Here is a 19,394-nt window from a genome sequence, read left to right as displayed (position 1 = left end):
ACAACCACGGTTTTAGTCACGTGAGCAACGGAGTGTAAACAGCAACAGTGCGGGGACGAATTTACCTCCAGTCAAGATGCTAACGCGGATATACAACCGTATATGACAGCTGAGTTTAAAAAAAATACAAATAAAAATACACAGAGTGTGCTGCATTTCCGGTGAATTAAGAGCGGACAGGTGGACAGGTGGAAGAGGCTTGCACTGGAATGTAGCTGACATTAGAATGGGAACAAGCGCCTCCATATCACTGTGTGTGAGTAACTAACTAACTAACTAAAGATTTGAATCCAGTTCTGTATAGCACCTTTAATAATATGCATTGTCACAAAGCAAATTTACATTAAGAAAAAAAAAAAAACAACAATCCAGAGACAGTGGCAAGGAAAAACTCCCTGAGAGGACATGAGGGGGAAACCCTCAGACTTTCTTCTTCACTACATAGTGTAATAATAAACCATGTGTAGTAGAGTACAAACAAACAGCACCGAGTGTGTTGAGACGATGGTCAGTATGAGCAGGTTGTGAGTAACAGTCCTGAGATGTCTTTACGATTACAGCACCAGCTCTTAGGTATAAGTCTACAGTATCCAGGTCAAAGGTCAACCGATAGTGGATCTTACCGATACCGATAACTGAGTCGGGTGGTATTAATCGATAACCGATTAATCGACCGATAGTTTTTCATATTGATACTGAAAACATAAAGCTCAAACTAAAATACTGCCGAACTTTACTACAAAAATGAACAGTACCATAAAAATGTGCTGTAATGAAGTAAATATAGCTATATAATATTAATATAATATAAATATTTATAACTCAGATATACATCCAAGCTGACCCAAAAAGTAACACTTCAAATCCAGCCATCCGTTTTATGTACCGCTTATCCTACTGGGTCACGGCGAACCTGGAGCCGATCCCAGGGAGAATCCCGAAGGCGGGGTACATCCTGGGCAGGATACTTTCCAGTCCATCGCAGGGCACACTCACATACACACCCACACACTTTGGACATGCCAATCAGCCTACCATGCATGTCTTTGGACTGGGGGAGGAAACCGGAGTACCCGGAGGAAGCACGGGGAGAACATGCGAACTCCATATACACAGGGAAGTGGCGGGAATCGAACCCCCAACCCTGGAGGTGTGAGGCGAACGTGCTAACTGTTTATCCGTTTAATGGCGCCGTTCATCGGTGGATCCGATATTACAAAACCGATATCCGATTATGAATAAACGCTTAAATATCGAGGAAACCGATTATCGATCGATCTCTAGTCGTCATCAGGCGGAAGTGGACCCTGCAAAGTATTTCAACAGACCAGACCAGACAGAGGCCTCGAAAAAATACCATACGGATGAAAGAACTGGACATAGTTCCGTGACTCCGGTGTTTTACACGTGAACCACGTGTAGAAAAAACTCTATTGTAGTTCATCCAGTCATGTGCGTTTAGGTAAAATGATTCAGCTGAAGGCAGCTCATCGGATCAGAGACTAGATACAGGGTTAGAGACAGTATATCAGAAAGGGGAGAGTTGTCCCAGACTTTTATTTATTTATTTGTTTGTTTGTTTGTTTGTTTGTTTATTTATTTGTATGTTTAATTTAGTGGAGGCTATTATAAAAGCAAAAGCCAGACCAAATCTGAACTGGGATGTTCAGCCAGCACATATGGGAGTGATGGTGAAGTGTCCACATACTTTTGGCCATATAGCTTCTTTTTTCCTCTTCTTCTTTTCTCTGCAGAGCTTCATGGCAGCGCAGTCTGAATTATGACTTGCTTCCTTTCACTCTCATTAAATTACGAATATAGTCAATAAGATATGGCTGTACTATATAAGAATCAATCGATTGCTATCCATGTGTGTTCGATGCATGTTTTGCTGAACCCTAGCGAGGTCCGGCGTCGGTGAAGGTGCTGAAGCGGTGCACTCGTGTGGAACCCGAGCTGCAGACGCAGCACCCGGACACTCGGGTTGTATTCGGAGTGTCTCTGCAGCGTCTGAGAGACGCCGGGCGGCTACAGCGTGGAGTCCCTCTGGTGCTCAAGAACATGGTGGAGTTTTTGGAGAAATATGGTGAGGTGTTCTTTTCCTCAGTAGAGTGTAAGGAGTTGAAGTTGTCGGTGGTACTTGCGCATGCATTAACAGTGTAGCCTGTAGAGATAAGCTCGAAAAATGCCCAAACACATGCTATTAAGTTGCCTTGATGTGCTCTCGCAGTGAGTGTGTGTGTGTGTGTGTGTCTAGGTCTGCAGCAGAGTGGTGTGTTCAGGGTGTGTGGCTCTGTGCCACGCTGCAGGACGTTGCGTATGTGTCTGGACCGCGGTGAGTGTGTGGATCTAGAGAGCGTGGACGTGCCAACGGTTGCCGCTTTGCTCAAGCTGTATCTCCGAGAACTGCCGAGTGGTCTCATACCACACACACACTGCACACGCATGCAGCAGGCACTCATGGGTAAGCACCCACACACACACACACACACACGGGTACTTATTACACTTATTAGGGTTTTTAATGAATAATAATCTGTGTGTGTGTGTGTGTGTGTGTGTGCGCGTCCATACAGAATCCAAAGATGGAACAGAGCTGGTTGAGGCACTGAAGGAAGTCCTGCATCGTCTCCCTGACGACAATTACAACATCCTGTCTTACCTTCTTCACTTCCTGTCTCGAGTCGCTGCCCACAGTCAGTGGAATCACATGACCTCGGAGAACCTGGCCACAGTGTTCGGGCCGTGCATTTTCCGGTGAGTTCGAAAACACGGTGTGTCTGTGTGTCTGTGTGGGGACGCACACGTGTCTGTACACACCGGCGAGATACGGCAACGACAGTCAATAGACAGGAATCGTGTCAATTCCGAAGACGAATGTGCTTGACTATCTGCTGTACAAAACAATCTGCACAGAAAGCAGTGTGCCATTGTGATTTCATTTCACAACGAGCTGTGACTTCTGTAGTTTAACAGTCAAAGTATACTGGTATGAGTTACAGCTTAAAAATACACCGAAAGAGCTTTTTTTCCCCACCTAATACAAAATATATAACATACACACTGCCGCTCAAAAGTTTGTGGACACTCGACTGAAAGGTTTCTCATGATGTTAAAACGCTTTCGATCTGAAGGCGTGAGATTAAACGTGTGAAATCGGGGTCGTGGACAAAAATATAATCGCGACGACGTGATCGTTTCTGTCGTTAGAAAACGGACGTTTTATTCACAGGAAAATCTTTATTTAAACGGACGACTCGGAGGGAGATGTTTTCCGAAAGGCGGCCGACGAGAGTCCGGCGTCGGTGGGAACTCCTTTAATACCGTTTAAAAAGCATCTCGGGGAAATTCCTCAAGAAATCGGATGAGAAAAACGCCAAGAATACGTTTCTGGGAATTTCTAGGTGAAAAGCGCGTCGACTTTGAAGATGATCAAATACTCAATTATTTTGATTTATTTTGGATTTTTTTTTTTTTCTTCATCACGACCTAATTCCCGTAGTTGCATTCGTGTTACTCCAGAGTTTTGATGACTTTATTATTATTATTATAAAATGTAGAAAGGAAAAAAAAAAAAAAAAAAGCATAAGATAACAATGAGAGTGTGTCTAAACTTGTGAGCGGTAGCGTACATATACATACAACATATAAATGTGGAGTGATTGAAAGTCGACCCCCAGTGAAGCCCAGACGAAGGTAGATGACGCCTAGTGTGGAGAAGGTGTTAAAAGAGCTATCCAGTGGGCTTTATAAAGATCTGATGTAATGGACAGGTCTCAAATGGCCGCTTTAAATAGGGCAAGGCTTTGGGAACATGTTGTGCTTTATAAGTACACCCCTTAGAGGGAAGAGAACAGGGCTAAGTGACCTGCTCAGGGCCAGAGAGGTTGCGCTGAGAGCTGCGGGAGCGCAGAGACTGGAGCTCTGTATTACCCACAATGCTAGTTTGTCTGTTTAAACCAGGATTTAATAAAGTTTTGCTTCTGAATGCAGCATGATTTGCTTGGTAGTAATTAAAATGTTGCTCAACAGTATGAGGTGTGTTGAAACTGTAAGTAAACAGGCGTGCGTGTGCGCGCGTGTGTGTGTGTGTGTGTGTGTGTGTGAGTTAGAGTGAAAAGAGGGAGGAAGAGAAATGGCCCAGACTTCATTATATAACAGATAGACAGCATGGAGGAAGAGGGAGACGGATAGATAGACAGATATGGTGTTTATAATAAAACAAACACGTTCTATTTATTTTTTAAAGTTGATTGTTTTCCTGTAACGGCGTGTCCCCAGGTGTTTTATTCCTTACGTGTCCTATTAAAAGCCTTATAGTGAAGTGCTGTAGTGTGTTTAAAAGAATGACGTGCTATAATCTGTGTGTGCAGCGTGCCCGAGGGCCCGAGGATGCTGGAGGAGCAGACCGTGTGCAACACCCTTACACTGCATCTGCTGGAGAAACACACACGTCTGATCCCAGACACACACACCGGCTACACAGCTCACACGCATTCGCACAACAGCAGCCATACACACACCACACACACTGCACATACCACATACACTGCACACACCACACCCACCGCACACACCGCACACACCACACACACCACACACACCGCACCCACCGCACACACTGCACACACTGCACACACCGCACACACTGCACACACCACACCCACCGCACACACCACACCCACCGCACACACCACACACACTGCACATACCACACACACTGCACATACCACACACACTGCACACACCACACACACTGCACCCACCACACACACTGCACACACCACACACACTGCACACACTGCACATACCACACCCACTGCACACACCACACACACTGCACCCACCACACACACTGCACACACCACACACACTGCACACACCACACACACTGCACCCACCACACACACTGCACCCACCACACACACTGCACACACCACACACACTGCACCCACCACACACACTGCACCCAGCAGGAAATCCATGTTGTCTCCCCCTCATCTTAATGACGTATCACAACTTCAGCAGGTGAGAATATGTGTGTGTGTGTGTGTGTGTGTGTGTGTGTATCTGTGTCTGTGTGTCTCTGTCTGTGTCACTGTCTGTGTCTCTGTGTCTGTGTGTGTGTGTGTATCTGTCTGTGCCTGTGTGTGTGTGTCTCTGTGTGTGTCTGTGTCTCTGTGTGTGTCTGTGTGTGTGTCTCTGTCTGTCTCTGTGTGTGTGTGTCTCTGTGTGTGTGTGTGTGTGTGTGTGTGTGTGTGTGTGTGTGTGTGTGTGTGTGTGTGTGTCTCTGGGTGTGTCTGTGTGTGTCTGTGTGTGTGTGTGTCTCTGTGTGTGTCTGTGTGTGTGTCTGTGTGTGTGTGTGTGTGTGTGTGTGTCTTTCTGTGTGTGTGTGTGTGTGTGTGTGTGTGTGTCTTTCTGTGTGTGTGTCTCTGTGTGTGTGTGTGTGTGTGTGTGTCTTTCTGTGTGTGTGTCTTTCTGTGTGTGTGTCTCTGTGTGTGTGTGTGTGTGTGTGTGTGTGTGTGTGTGTGTCTTTCTGTGTGTGTGTCTTTCTGTGTGTGTGTCTCTGTGTGTGTGTGTGTGTGTGTGTGTGTGTCTCTGTCTGTATCTGTGTCTCTGTGTGTGTGTCTCTGTGTGTGTGTGTCTCTGTGAGTGTGTCTGTGTGTGTTTCTGGGTCTCTGTCTGTGTGTGTGTGTCTCTGTGTCTCTGTCTGTGTGTGTGTGTGTCTGTGTGTGTGTCTCTCTCTCTGTGTCCGTCTGTGTGTTTCTCTCTCTGTGTGTGCGTGTGTGTGTGTGCTTGCGCGTGTGTGCGTGTGTGAGAGATGTATTTATTACCAATATTTCTTTAACTCCCAGGAGCAGTCTTGTACCTCAGAGAAGGTATGTGATGTTGATGTGGGTGTGGCTAAAGAAATAAATGCCCTCCCACCACCCGCAGCAGATACACGCCCACACTCCAGAAGGTCAGATTTTATTTACTAATCAGAGTTTAGCCAGATTTGTGTTGAAGTTTAATAAAACATTTTAAAAAATATTCTGGAAGTGACTTTTTTTATTTTCTTCCAAATTATTGACATCTCTTTTCAAAACCATTTCCCCCTCACCCCCAACCATCAGCAGTGTGTTAATCACCTCTGTCTCTGTGACAGGTTCACCTCAAACCCGGACGTGTTGGACACGGACGAGAGGAGAGGAAGTGTAGAGACCGGGACTGAGGCAGAGAACAAGGAGAACGCAGGACATCCAGAGCATCATCCTGAACAGGAGTGAGTGTTACAACCTTTCCTGTTCCTCCTGTTCTTCCTGTTCTTCCTGTTCCTTCTGTTCTTCCTGTTCCTCCTGTTCCTCCTGTTCCTCCTGTTTCCTCCTGTTCTTCCTGTTCCTCCTGTTCTTCCTGTTCCTTCTGTTCTTCCTGTTCCTCCTGTTCCTCCTGTTCCTTCTGGTTCCTCCTGTTCTTCCTGTTCCTCCTGTTCTTCCTGTTCCTCCTGTTCTTCCTGTTCCTCCTGTTCCTCCTGTTCCTCCTGTTCCTCCTGTTCCTTCTGTTTCCTCCTGTTCTTCCTGTTCCTCCTGTTCCTCCTGTTCTTCCTGTTCCTCCTGTTCTTCCTGTTCCTCCTGTTCCTCCTGTTTCCTCCTGTTCTTCCTGTTCCTCCTGTTCTTCCTGTTCCTCCTGTTCCTCCTGTTCCTCCTGTTCCTCCTGTTCCTTCTGTTTCCTCCTGTTCTTCCTGTTCCTCCTGTTCTTCCTGTTCCTCCTGTTCTTCCTGTTCCTCCTGTTCCTCCTGTTTCCTCCTGTTCTTCCTGTTCCTCCTGTTCTTCCTGTTCCTCCTGTTCCTCCTGTTCTTCCTGTTCCTCCTGTTCCTCCTGTTCTTCCTGTTCCTTCTGTTTCCTCCTGTTCTTCCTGTTCCTCCTGTTCCTCCTGTTCTTCCTGTTCCTTCTGTTCCTCCTGATGTTCCTGTTCTTCCTGTTCCTTCTGTTTCCTCCTGTTCCTCCTGTTCTTCCTGTTCCTCCTGGTTCCTCCTGTTCTTCCTGTTCTTCCTGTTCTTCCTGTTCTTCCTGTTCCTCCTGGTTCCTCCTGTTCTTCCTGTTCTTCCTGTTCTTCCTGTTCCCCCTGGTTCCTCCTGGTTCCTCCTGTTCTTCCTGTTCTTCCTGTTCTTCCTGTTCTTCCTGTTCCCCCTGGTTCCTCCTGGTTCCTCCTGTTCCTCCTGTTCTTCCTGTTCCTCCTGGTTCCTCCTGTTCCTCCTGGTTCCTCCTGGTTCCTCCTGTTCCTCCTGGTTCCTCCTGGTTCTTCCTGTTCCTCCTGGTTCCTCCTGGTTCCTCCTGTTCCTCCTGGTTCCCAGACACAATAATGACCTTTTACCTGAAGGTGTCTGGAGTTAAAAACACACTCACTTATTCATTTCACACAAACTCCTACAGCACTGCAGGAACATTTCTGTGGATATGAAAGCGTCTTAGGTGTAAATAAGTGTAAGTGTAATAGTTGTCCATACTTTAAGATCGTTCAGATACTCTGCGTCTCATGATGCGCTTCGGGTACAAGTCTCGAATTAATACTGTGTGGAACATTGGACACTTTTTGCACTCAGCCGTTATAACACAATAACACACGTTGGGTCATGAGGTTACAGGAAAATAATCCAGTGTGCTATTCCTTTTATACCACAGTGATTACAGTTTTTATTTATTTATTAATACACACCATTTATAGTTACAGTTAATGTTGTGGGACATCCGCAAGACAAGTTAGTTGCAAACTGAAATACGTAATGTAATTGTTATAATCTTGTTTATTAATTGAAGCGTTTATGACCAGCTAGTCATGATGACCTCCATCTCTCTCTCTCTCTCTCTCTCTCTCTCTCTCTCTCTCTATAGATTATACCTAATCAAGGAAGATCAGTCCTGCCTCACACGCTCCCACATGGTATTTCTGTTAAATGTGTAGTTTGTAATGTTTCAGAGTATTTCTAGAGTTGTAATAGAAATATAAATGTATTAAATGATACCGCGGAAACCTGAAGTGTGTAGTAGAACTTTAAAGGCTAGTTTATTTGTATAAAGCTACTGCTTACATTGTTCCAGCCCTTTAATTAGCCCCGCCCCCTCAGCCAAAAAAGCACCAGCTCTGCCCCTGTGCTCAGGAGTGGGTTATATTGTAGGGGAAAGTGTTTTTATTGCAATTGTAATTCTCCAGACTGTCAGCAGAGGGTGTTAAACATTGCAACCTGTTTAAACACAGTGTGTGTGTGTGTGTGTGTGTGTGTGTGTCTATGTGTGCATTGTTGAGCTTGTGATCTCCGTCCAATGTTGTTATTGTTATTATTATGATTATGATTATTTTTACAGAGGCTTGCTCCAGAGCGCCCCACTCCAGACGGCGACACACACTCCGATACCAGCGACGAGACGCGGCTCGACGCCAGACATCAGAGACACCAGACCAGAGACACGCACAGCCAGAAGGACACGCAGTCTAACACGAGCCGCACACACTCTCCGAGCGGCGATACACAAACCGAGAGCCAAAGCTCACGCTCTGAGCCTGGGAGCACACACACACACACCGAGGCCAGGATCTCAGAGAGCAAACACGTACCCTCAGATTATAGCTGCACACACACTCAGAGCCCTGACACACACACTACAAGGCTGACGGAGGAGGACTTCGACTCAGCGTCTAGAAACTACGTCAGAGGTAATACCTCCTCATCATCCTGTTTCTCCTGTTGTCTCAGTGGTGTTAAGACCCCCCCCCCCCCCCCCCCCACCACCACCACAATAACCCTCCCCCCACCACAATAACCCCCCCCAAAATGATAGCCATATCTTTCTTTCTTGCTTCTTCCTGCAGCCCCTCCCAATTCCCCTGTTCACCGTCCAATCCCAAGCCAGGCTCAGACTCTAAGCAGTGGACAAGACTCCGCCTCCTGTGCAAAATCCAGCCAATTACCTGTCATGTAGGAAAGTCTCCTTTTGTTTGTTCAATTGATGTGTTGTCAGTGAGACACTGGGCTATAGGTTACCAGGATCTTAGTTTTGTTTGTATCTCTCTGTGTGTGTGTGTGTGTGTGTGTGTGTGTGTTAGCAGAGAGGATGGTGCAAAAAGTACCCATGGGATGTCAACCTCTCAGTTGCGTCAGCGTATTCAGAAGCTCAAGCGAGTAATCAGGAGCTTTGAGGAATCCTTCCAGAATATCCACAACTACAAGGTGTGTGTATGTGTGTGTGTGTGTGTGTGTGTGTGTGTGTGTGTGTGTGTGTGTGTGTGTGTCAGGAGTGTTTGTTAATGTAAATAAGGAATAAAACCCTGTTATAGTAAACTAATCAAGGACAGGGTGGAGTGATGAAGTGAAGTTACTGTTAACAGCTCGTGCTCTATTATACTCCAGCAGTTTGATTTTTTCCCCCTGTTTATTAAAGAAGAACACTTCGTACTTTTTATCCGTTTGTAGTTACATTTAATGTCTGGAACGTCATTATACGTTATAGCAGTCGTTCCCTCACTGGCCTTTCTTTTTTTTTTTCTCTTGAAGCTAATAAATAAAAATTATATATATATTATATATATATATATATATATATATATAAAACCTCAGCTTGTCTTGTTATCAAGCACAAACTCCTCTGACTTGACCTTCCCATGGCAGGAAACGTACTGATTCTGACACTGGAGACTTCTAACCTAAACATCTCCGTACAGAAAACTTCCATCATACCAACAATAATGCGTTTTTATTCATTAAATAACAACAAAACATCAGTCTTAGTTATGACTCATAAAGGCGTGATATTTTAGGAATAAAGTCGTAATATTTCGAGAATAAAGTCGTAATATTTCGAGAATAAAGTTGTAATATTTCATGAATAAAGTCGTAATATTTCATTAATAAAGTCGTAATATTTCATTAATAAAGTCGTAATATTTCATTAATAAAGTCGTAATATTTCATGAATAAAGTCGCGATATTTTGAGAATAAAGTCACAATATTATGAAAATGTCGTGATATTTTATGAATAAAGTTGCAATATTTCGAGAATAAAGTCGTAATATTTTATGAATAAAGTCGTGATATTTCATGAATAAAGTCGTAATATTTCATGAATAAAGTCGTAATATTTCCAGGATGTCATAATCCTGTGATTTGCAGAAGGAGGAAGTTCTAATACTAAATTAATAATCAATGCTGACGCACCAGGGTGATTAAGTATTTCTGTATTTGTATTTATTTCTTTATTTTTGTTGCTCTGATCTGCACCATTTTGTCATGACTTTACTGTCGAAATACTGGGACTTTTTTCCCTCTTAATATCATATATTAGAACTTTTCCTCGAAAAAGCAGCTACAATATTGTTCGCATCATCGCTCCTTTGCTGTGACGTATTATTTTTTTCATCTGAAGTGCGTGCGACGATTAACCGACGTTTTTAACGCAGGCCGATCTCGACGGTAAAACGACTCGTCCCGAAGAGTCCGAGCTCATGACGGACCTCGGCGAGTCACGCAAGCGGCTGAAAGGCACGAGCAAACCACACCTTCAACCAGGCAAGTTTTTCATTTTCACCTTCAACACACGAACACGTTTCCTTTCTTCACCTCCTCTCCGTAGAGCCGCGCTCAAGACGGCGTGCGCACGCTTCGGAAACGTCCGAAACTCAGAAACTCGGTGCGTGTCCACGCACACCAGACGTGGAGGACACGGCGAACACGTTAACTCGGCGTCTTAAAGAGAAACGACTGGAACTGAACCTGCCAGAACGCATACAGGTCGGAATTTTTTTTCAGCGAATCATTGTAATGACATTTGTACCTTTTTATTTTTACTGACGTATGTATTTACGTATTTTTGGGCACGTGTGTAGGACATGTCTCACGCTCAGTTGGCTCTGGAGAAGACGACACTACAGAAGTGTCTTCTTTACTACGAGAGTCTTCACGGCCGGCCGGTGTGTTTACTCATCCAATCAACCGGCGCTTTTTTATTTCTGCAATACAACACGTCCGCTTTTTACGGAAATTTTTTTTACACGTAGCTCTGCAGTATTCCTGGTTATTATTATAAAACCATCACACTTTTCTTGTACAGTTTTTAAATCTCTAGACAAAAAAAAAAAATCTTATATATTATTTATCTGTTGATAAAGAATAGTGTCTCAGCGGTAATTTAGAAGTTGTATAACCTTTCTAAAATACATATGATGAGTGATGCGTGCGTTTAATCCGCCTCGGGTTTAGAACCATGTGATGCTACATGATTTGTGTGTGTGTGTGTGTGTGTGTGTGCGCATTTTTTTCTCTGCAGAGTTCTAAAGACGAGAGGTGTGTAGTGAGAGAGCTGTATGACCGCTACCATCTGGTGAAGCAGGCCTTCTACAGCGCAAACACACAGACCAGTACCGCTGTATGGCTTTTTCACACACACACACACACACACACGATATACTGACCCTTGTAGTTGTTCAAGTATTTGGCCAAGACGTCATCTGGATCGTCTCGTACGGTTGGACGAGTAATAAAAGACATGGCACAGTGTAAACCTGGAGTCAAACGAGCTCACATCTAACACTCGTCTATGTTTGTCTTTGTGTGTGTGTGTGTGTGTGCGATGCAGAGAGGCTTAGAAGAGCGTGTCGATGTGAATCTTGTGCCATTAGAAGAGGACTCTAATCCCGTCTTCGTCACCCAGATGGTCACGCAAGCAACAGCGTGCACAAACGATACACACTTGGTTAACAGGTGCGTACACACAAGCGTGAAAGCTGCAACCTAAAAATGTATTTACTTAACTAATGAATAAATAACCTGGATGATATGTAGAAAATCAAAAGGAAACCATGACAAAAAAATAGGATTAAGCCAAGGCCTTCGCAAAAAAAAAATGTCATTTATATAATCATTTTATAGACACTGTATGGATAATAATAATAATTCCTTACATTTATATAGCACTCTTCTAAAGTGCTTTACGTAGTACCACTAGTGTGTAGCGTCCACATGGATGATGTGATGGCAGCCATAGTGCTCCAGAACACACACCACACTATGAATTAGTGGAGAGGAGAGGGGCGTGATGTAGCTAATTCAGAGATGGAGATTATTAGAGGATGTGATAGAGAAGGGCCAATGGGGGAATTTCGGCAGGACGCCGGGGTTATACCCCTACTCTTTACACGAAGTGTCCTGGGATGTTTAACGACCACAGAGAGTCAGGACCTCGGTTTAACATCCTACCTGAAGGACGGTGCTGATTTTATAGTATAGTGTCCTCGTCACTAGACTGGGGCATTAGTTACTCACCACAGTGTGAGCGCCCCCTGCTGGCCTCACTAATATCACTGCCAGCAGCAACCTTAGTTTCCCCCAGGAGGTCTCCCATCCAGGTAAGAGCCAGGCTCAACCCTGATTAGCTTCAGAATGAAACCAGGCGAGAGCTGCAGGGAGATATGACTGTGGGCGGAGCTTCGTGACATGGGTGGGAATCATTCAAATGTCAAACTCTAACTTTATTGCAATAGTGCAATAATGTGTGTGTGTGTGTGCAGGGTGGAGCTGTGGAGGCAGCTGAAACAGACAAGGATGGAGAAACGGCAACTGAGAACACTTCTCAAAGAGTACGAGAAGAACTTTCTCATAAAGAATGGCAGGTACAGGCACGCGCACACACACACACACACACACACACACACACACACACACACACAGTCACAGTACATGAGGCTGCTGTTATTCACACAGAGCTTTATTGAACAGTCACAGTTGGTTCTCAGAAAGACATCATGAAACTCAGAACAGGGAAGAAAAAAAAAAAACTTTGACAGCAGCAGCTGCCAAAAGGATACAGCAGTGTGTAGTGTGTGTGTGAAGCCTCTCCACACAAACAGTGAGAGAGAAGCTTAGTCTGAAAGTCTGAGAGAGACAGAGTTGCTTGTTTTCCCTGTACACATATGTACACGGTGTTTAAAGGTTCGGTCAGAGTCGTCACTGTACACAGCTATCGGAGTATAAGGCAGTAGCGGGGAGACGTCAGGTGTCGGAGATGAGCGCCGTTTCATATCTCTTCCTTCTTGTGTGTGTGTGTGTGTTTTTAAAGGCGTGCACAGAGAGAGGACCGTCTGGTCATGGCGGAGGAATACGACCGCTACAACGTTCTGAAGGACAGACTGAGGCTGCTGAAAGGGATGCTGGGAAAAACACCACACAACCTCAAAGCAGCCAGAGTTAGAATCGCAATCTGACACACACACACACACGTGTCGGATCTCGCTTATTTTCTGGGTGAGCCACGTGTGACGCGTACGTGTGTAGGGACTGAATCACGTGCCGTACGTATAATCGATTTGATTTTAGGAAAACCGATCGTGCACCTTCGTATCAAAATCTAGCACTTTATATTCAGTTGCAGGGTTCGTGTGCGTTTGTTTAACCCGGAGGCTAGATGGACAAATCGAGTGTATACTTCTAATCTCTAATTTCACAGTGAGAACAGGTCGAGAGAGGATTAAACGAGGACATGACGACGCCCTCTCTAGCCCACGTACCGTCACGTGAATTTGATTAAAGGTGTGTCCGAGTCCGTTTCCACCCCGAAGCGCTGATTAGTTTCCTAATGTGTGTGGTCATGACATCTTGGCTGTTTCTCTTAGAGGATTGTGGGCAATATTGTACGTACTGGGACTTCTAGTGAGCGCAGTGCCATTTTTCACCAAGCTGAGTTTTGATCATTTACATCAATAATAATAATAATAATAATAATAATAATAATAATAATAATACTGTACAGTTAAGGCTGGATTCCACCGATTTTGTTACATATTTGTGAGACGACATTTTACACATTTTTTTTTTTTTTTTTTGCTTGTTCGTGAGAGGATCTGGCAACATTTTTCATCGCTATCTCACTCGTTCGCGTCGATATTCACTTTCTTCAGTCTCTAGCAACCCGACGGATCGATTTCGTACATTACGGAAAAGTTAATCGTGTTTTTTATTCTTCTTTTTTCTTTTCTTTTTTTCCCTCCTCACCGTATGACCTTTGGCATACAAGAGCACAGTTTCGAGGGTGTGCAAAAGTAAGTAAGTCAAACACGTTTCACTATGAACATGCGCAATAATCACGGCCGGCTAGCACACATCATCTCTCACACACAGACGCGCGCGCACACACGCGCGCAGACACTAATGCACAAATACACATGCTGAGCTTTCCAAAAAAACAAACAAACAAAAAAAAACAACATAAACCGAATAAAAAGTGAGGACTGGGTAAAGGAGACCTGCGATGAGATTACTGTGCAAAAAAATACACTAGTCTCTATTAAAAAAAAATTCATAGAAAAAAATTAAAGTCAGTGAATAAACTGACGCTCGAAATAAAGGACGCGTCTGTGGAAAGGAAAGCTGGACTCTCTCCTTTTCACTTCTTGGATATTTTCGGCGCGAGTGAGCTTCTCCCGCACCGAGGTTAATCCATGTTTCAGCGCCACCTAGGGCTGGGGGATAAATATCGATTGTAACATCAATATCTTGATAAATGATTACGCGATACACTTTTCTGAAATATCGTTGGTGTCTCGTGTGATTTATATATTTATTAATTTTTTTTTTGTAAAAACGTTTTTAATAATGACAGATTAAACGGTACGGAATGGAAGCTGTTGATTTGACTTTTTATTCATTTTTAATTTTGTAGGCATTGAAGAAAAATGAAAATATCGTCACACTCAGTTTAACGTTTGTTTATCTTACTACTGTTTTGCGGACAGTTCGTTCACCGAGCTATATAATCGTGACATGTACCGCGTAGCGTAGAAATGTCCTGGAGTATCGTGATATGATATTCGTGACGTATCGCCCAGCCATGGATCCACCGGATAGAAGTTTTAGCCCTGGAGTAACGGTCACGCTCGGTCTTCGGCAAAATCCTCAGCCGTGTTGCTGCGGAAAAGTGAACTGAGGACTTTTGATTTCGTTTAAAGGAACACTCCAGCGTTTTTTAACCTGATCTAATCCACTCTGCGTGTAGCGTACTGTACTGCATGTGACATTACACAGGCAAGAAGTTCGGCATGTTTTACTCGGTTACGATAAAGATCCAAGTTTCCCGTCGGTAAACGTTCAAAATATGCGAGTATATAATTCAGTGTAAATGTGATGACACATGAGAGAAAGCCTTAACAAATGTCCCCCCTTCAGCTTTCTACACCACAGCTGTGTTGAATTCTCAAATCTGATTGGTCAGAAGGACTTAATGAACCAATGAATGACAGTAATCCCAGCTGTAATTCACTCGTTCCAGTAACGTTATCGTATCAGTAGCAACCGCGTACACAGGGACTCGGATGATGGACGCTCAACACGGTGAAGGTTTATTTAGCGTGTTGGGAAGGAGTCTCCGTTGCCAGAGGTCAAGCTGTAAAAGCAGGTTTGCGGTTTCTCGGTAACATGAAAAGCTGCGTGGGGTTTTTTTTTTTTTTTCCTTCCCGTCTTATTTTACGAGCGAGAAAGGAAGAACGGAGAGGCTGCCGAGGGTTAGACTGTTTCTAGCTGCTGTGACGTAAGAGATGACTTGTTTCGTGGACGTTCCATGACATTAGCTGTAACTCTAAACGGATAAGTATGACGTGTGGTTCTTTAATTAATAAAAAAATCAATTCTGCATGGTAACAGCAACTCAAGTTTTACGTCCTTGAGCGTTTTATTTTAACAGCACGCTCTGAAGTGTTTCACTCTTAATTGTCCAAATTCAAACAGCGGAGGAATGGAGTACAAAGGAATGTGGTCGATTTACTCTTTCTAGTAAGTAAGGAATAACACACCACAGACCGTGCGGTTACAGGAAAACAGATACAGCGGTTTAGATTTAATGTTGCGAGACGTCCTGGTCCTGTTTACTCTACGTTACAGTACGTTATAGCTGCGATAAACAAGCATTCTCTCACCAGAATCTCTCTCTCTCTCTCTCTCTCTCACACACACACACACACAGACACTTTACGGAGAAAACAGAACGCATAACCGAAACTCCCTTTGCTAAACAACAACCCCAACCTGTTTTTAAATCCGTTTATTATTAGACTCAGGTTATACGGAGCGGCCGCCATACAAGTCCCTGTGTACGTGCTGTTACCATAGAGACTATAACGTATTATTAAGAATTAGCGCGTTAATATTAACCTATCATTCTTACACGAAAATACCGCACACCTTCTGACCAATCAGATTCGAGCATTCACGGATGTGCATCGTCCGTCTCGGAACGAACCCCGGCAATGAAACGTTTATACGAAACACGTTGAGTAGATCACCTCCACGAGCTCGGGAGCTGCTCCGAGACTTCTGGTCATTCTGAGCGAAGAGGAAATCAGTAAAGGAAATCGTGATGAACTTCCTGCCTGTGGTAATCTTTACACACTACAGATGCAGGAATGTTTCTTTGTCCAAAAAAGTATTCAGCGGAGAGGACAGGAGACGACTTTTTTTTTTTTTTTTTTTTTTGCTTCTTTTGGGACCGTAAGATCGTGTCACTGTGGTGATGGAAACCAACAGCACGGAGGACTGAGCGGTTTCACAGTTTCCGAATTCTTCTGGAGCCGTGACATTTTCTTTAGTTGTTGGCGTAGGATCTAAGGAGTGGTTAGTCGAGTTCGTGTTTTGCGCCGGAGTTAGCGTGATATGCTGATGTTGCAGGTCCAGACTGAGTTTGAGTGGAAGTGTTGGCACCCCACACGTTACTGTAGTAACGCATGCTGACATTGGAGTTCTGGAGATTTGGAGATAGCTCGGTTTGCGCGAGTGTTAGCTGGCGGTTTGTCTACAAGCGCTAACATCCCAAGCTAATGTTTGCAGGTCTTGAGGATTTGTGGATTGCGCTAGCGTACATGCTAATATTCGTGTCTTTCAATTGTGTGATATGTGGATCGGACACAGTCGGTCAGGAAGTCCTGGCCGGGGGGGGGGGTTAGCGTCCCACGCTAATGTTGCACGTCTTGCAGCTCGGGTCCTTCTTGGCGTTGATGGTGGACAGACTCATCAGCTGATGGCCGCTGATCTGGGCCACGGTGCCACGGGTCAGCTCTACAGGCTCGGTGTAGATAATCTCCAGGATGACGTCCTGCGCGTGGCGGAACTCCACGCGCCCGTCTTCAGCGCACACACGGGTCAGGAAGCGGTTGTTGGTGGCGTCCAGCTCGGGCAGCCTCTCGCTGCAGTAGGTGTCTCCGGGCGAGCCGCGCGGCGCCAGAACCAGGATGACGTAGTGGTACGCCGTGTACATGCAGTAAAAGTCGCCGAAGTAGAGGCGCGTGTCGGGCCCAAACAGCTCCTCGGCGCTGATCTGGAAGCGGTAGCGGCCGTACGGAGAGTCCTGCGGTGGCTCACCTGTGTTAAACTCCGTGTTGCAGCTGAAGAAGATGCCCTCGAGCTTGCCGCTAAGCGGAGACCCGTGACTTCCGCTGTTGTCCTTCACCGAGGGGAGCATTCGGCCGCCCTGCGCGTTACTGAAACGGAGACAGAAAGAGATTTCTTTTAAAAACTCAAAACCCATTTTAATGGATTTGTTTATTTTATTAATCCCCCGCATATGAAACATTAAATATTTTATACGTTATACGAGAGTTTTTGAGTTGTTGTGAATAGTTACTGCTCTCTCCATATCTTGTTACACACACACACACACACACACACACACACACACCCCCCTGCCTTCAGGAGCACTTCCCAAACATGGGACAGGGCTTTTTAACGTCACATCATGCAATATTTATGGAAACGTATTAAAAGGAAAAACCATCATGGAGTCTCCACCTGAATGTTCTTTCTGACCGTCTGAGTCACCTGAAGAACAACTGCGTTCCGTGTAATTATTGTAATACATTCCCTCCAGGATTTTGCGAACGCAAATCAAGCAAACTCCGCAATCTTCGGAGGAGCTTGCAATTTTTCAAAAATACCCGCAGATTTGGGCCAAGACGCGTCATGTGGCGTCGTCACAGCACGCATTCATTCAAAGCCCTCTTCGATTTAGTAGAGCTAAAAAGGTCTCGTTTACCAACAAACATCCCTGAGAAAGACCGTGCAAAGCTATTCTGTGCAATTGCGATTCCGCCAATTCAAGTAGATTTCCTCAAAAAAAAAAAAAACAGAGTTGCACCAACACTTTTGAAAAACGCAAAATCGCACATTTTTGGCTGCAACGATCATCAAAAAAATCCTGTACGGACTGGTAATAATGCACAAGCATCACGGTCATCAAATGAAGCTGAAGCATCAATGTGACTGAAGCTCCGGTCCATGTTCGGTATGGTGGCAGCGGAGAGAGTTATCTTGATGGAATGGAAGTCTGCGTCGCCACCTAGTTTTCAAAAATGGCTGTCTGAGATGGTTTCCTCCCTCAGGCTTGAAAGGATTCAATTTTTGAAGATCGGTGCGGTCAAAAAGTATGTCAAGATCTGGGACCCCTTCCTTGAAGATCTTTTCAAGAGCTAAAAATGGACCCGTCCAATACGATTACGGATTATTTTAATTTTCTCACGTTTACCCAGTTTCTTATGTATCTTCGCAGGACAAATGTCCAGGGTCACTGATCACTCTGTTAAAGGTGTTTAAATCGTATTGTATCTGGTGTGTGGTTGGAGTGGGAGGACAGTTCAGATGGGGTTTTTTTTATTTTTATGTGCATGTCTGTTCAGTGCCCTCCACTAATATTGGTGTCCTTGTTAAATATGAAGGCTGTGAAAAATTGTCTTTGTTTAATCTTGCAATCTTTTGTTCATTTTTTTTTAATCACAAAAATACTCTGCTCTCATTGATATCAAACAATTGCAAACAAAACACAGGTTTATCAAATACACACACACACACACACACACACGTGCGCTACTTCCCTTTGCCAAGATAACAGCTCTGTCTTCTCCTATAATGCCTGATGAGGTTGGAGAATACATGGCGAGGGATCTGAGAGCGTTCCTCCATACAGAATCTCCAGATCCTTCACATTTCCTCTTCAGTTCACCCCACAGCTTTTCTATGGGGTTCAGGTCAGGGGACTGGGATGGTCATGGCAGGACCTTGATTTTGTTGGTCAGTAAACCATTTTTGTGTTGGTTTTGATGTTTTGGATCATTGTCCTGCTGAAGATCCAACCACGGCCCATTTTCATCTTTCTGGCAGAGGCAGTCAGGTTTTCATTTAATATCTGTTGATATTTGATAGAGTCCACGATGCCATGTATCCTAACAAAATGTCCAGGTCCTCTGGCAGAAAAACAGCCCCAAAACATTAAAGATCCACCTCCATATTTAACCGTGGGCATGAGGGACTTTTCCATACGGCTACCTCTCTGTGTGCGCCAAAACCACCTCTGGTGTTTATCACCAAAAAGCTCTATTTTGGTTTCATCTG

At 44.5% G+C, this 19,394-nt stretch overlaps 2 protein-coding genes across 17 annotated transcripts in view; one reads left to right on the top strand and one right to left on the bottom strand.

Moving 5' to 3' along the window:
• The first annotated feature begins 33 nt into the window (after positions 1-33).
• Positions 34-17,608, top strand: LOC108270362 (protein FAM13A). 4 transcript variants are annotated; one of them, XM_047157856.2, is made up of 19 exons: positions 34-256; positions 1,903-2,086; positions 2,258-2,464; positions 2,577-2,757; positions 4,374-5,028; positions 5,856-5,962; positions 6,149-6,265; positions 7,872-7,920; positions 8,343-8,691; positions 8,848-8,953; positions 9,082-9,205; positions 10,433-10,514; positions 10,606-10,763; positions 10,859-10,942; positions 11,299-11,397; positions 11,608-11,732; positions 12,539-12,640; positions 13,087-13,271; positions 16,988-17,608. In XM_047157856.2, exons 1-18 carry the CDS (start codon positions 227-229, stop codon positions 13,229-13,231), a joined length of 2,904 nt encoding a protein of 967 aa, XP_047013812.2. In that variant the 5' UTR covers positions 34-226; the 3' UTR covers positions 13,232-13,271; positions 16,988-17,608. The 4 variants fall into 4 exon arrangements, with proteins under 4 accessions (XP_047013812.2, XP_047013813.2, XP_017332444.2 ...); XM_047157857.2 differs by lacking the exon at positions 13,087-13,271; XM_017476955.3 differs by lacking the exon at positions 16,988-17,608 and having other exon boundaries at positions 9,085-9,205; positions 13,087-13,483.
• The window catches only part of phyhipla (phytanoyl-CoA 2-hydroxylase interacting protein-like a), a 31,062-nt gene continuing 24,387 nt past the window's right edge, over positions 12,720-19,394 (bottom strand). For all 13 annotated transcript variants that reach the window (XM_017476957.3, XM_053682606.1, XM_017476961.3 and 10 more), the window contains one exon: positions 12,720-17,491. In XM_017476957.3, coding sequence (XP_017332446.1) covers positions 16,954-17,491 — 538 coding nt within the window. In that variant the 3' untranslated portion in view covers positions 12,720-16,953. The remainder of the gene's footprint in view (positions 17,492-19,394) is intronic.

Source organism: Ictalurus punctatus, chromosome 9 (assembly GCF_001660625.3).
Source record: "Ictalurus punctatus breed USDA103 chromosome 9, Coco_2.0, whole genome shotgun sequence".
Taxonomy (NCBI): Eukaryota; Metazoa; Chordata; class Actinopteri; order Siluriformes; family Ictaluridae; genus Ictalurus; species Ictalurus punctatus.
The sequence above is the reverse complement of the archived record's forward strand: the minus strand, read 5'-3'. Positions and strand labels throughout refer to the sequence as shown.

What these genes read in the sequence shown, in the direction of transcription:
- LOC108270362 (XM_047157856.2), top strand. Translation starts at nt 227, where the DNA reads ATGGGAACAAGCGCCTCCATATCACTGTGT. An exon ending in ACACGCCCACACTCCAGAAG is followed by an intron (nt 5,963 to 6,148) that starts GTCAGATTTTAT and finishes TCTCTGTGACAG; the next exon opens with GTTCACCTCAAACCCGGACG. An exon ending in AGAGTCTTCACGGCCGGCCG is followed by an intron (nt 10,943 to 11,298) that starts GTGTGTTTACTC and finishes TTTTCTCTGCAG; the next exon opens with AGTTCTAAAGACGAGAGGTG.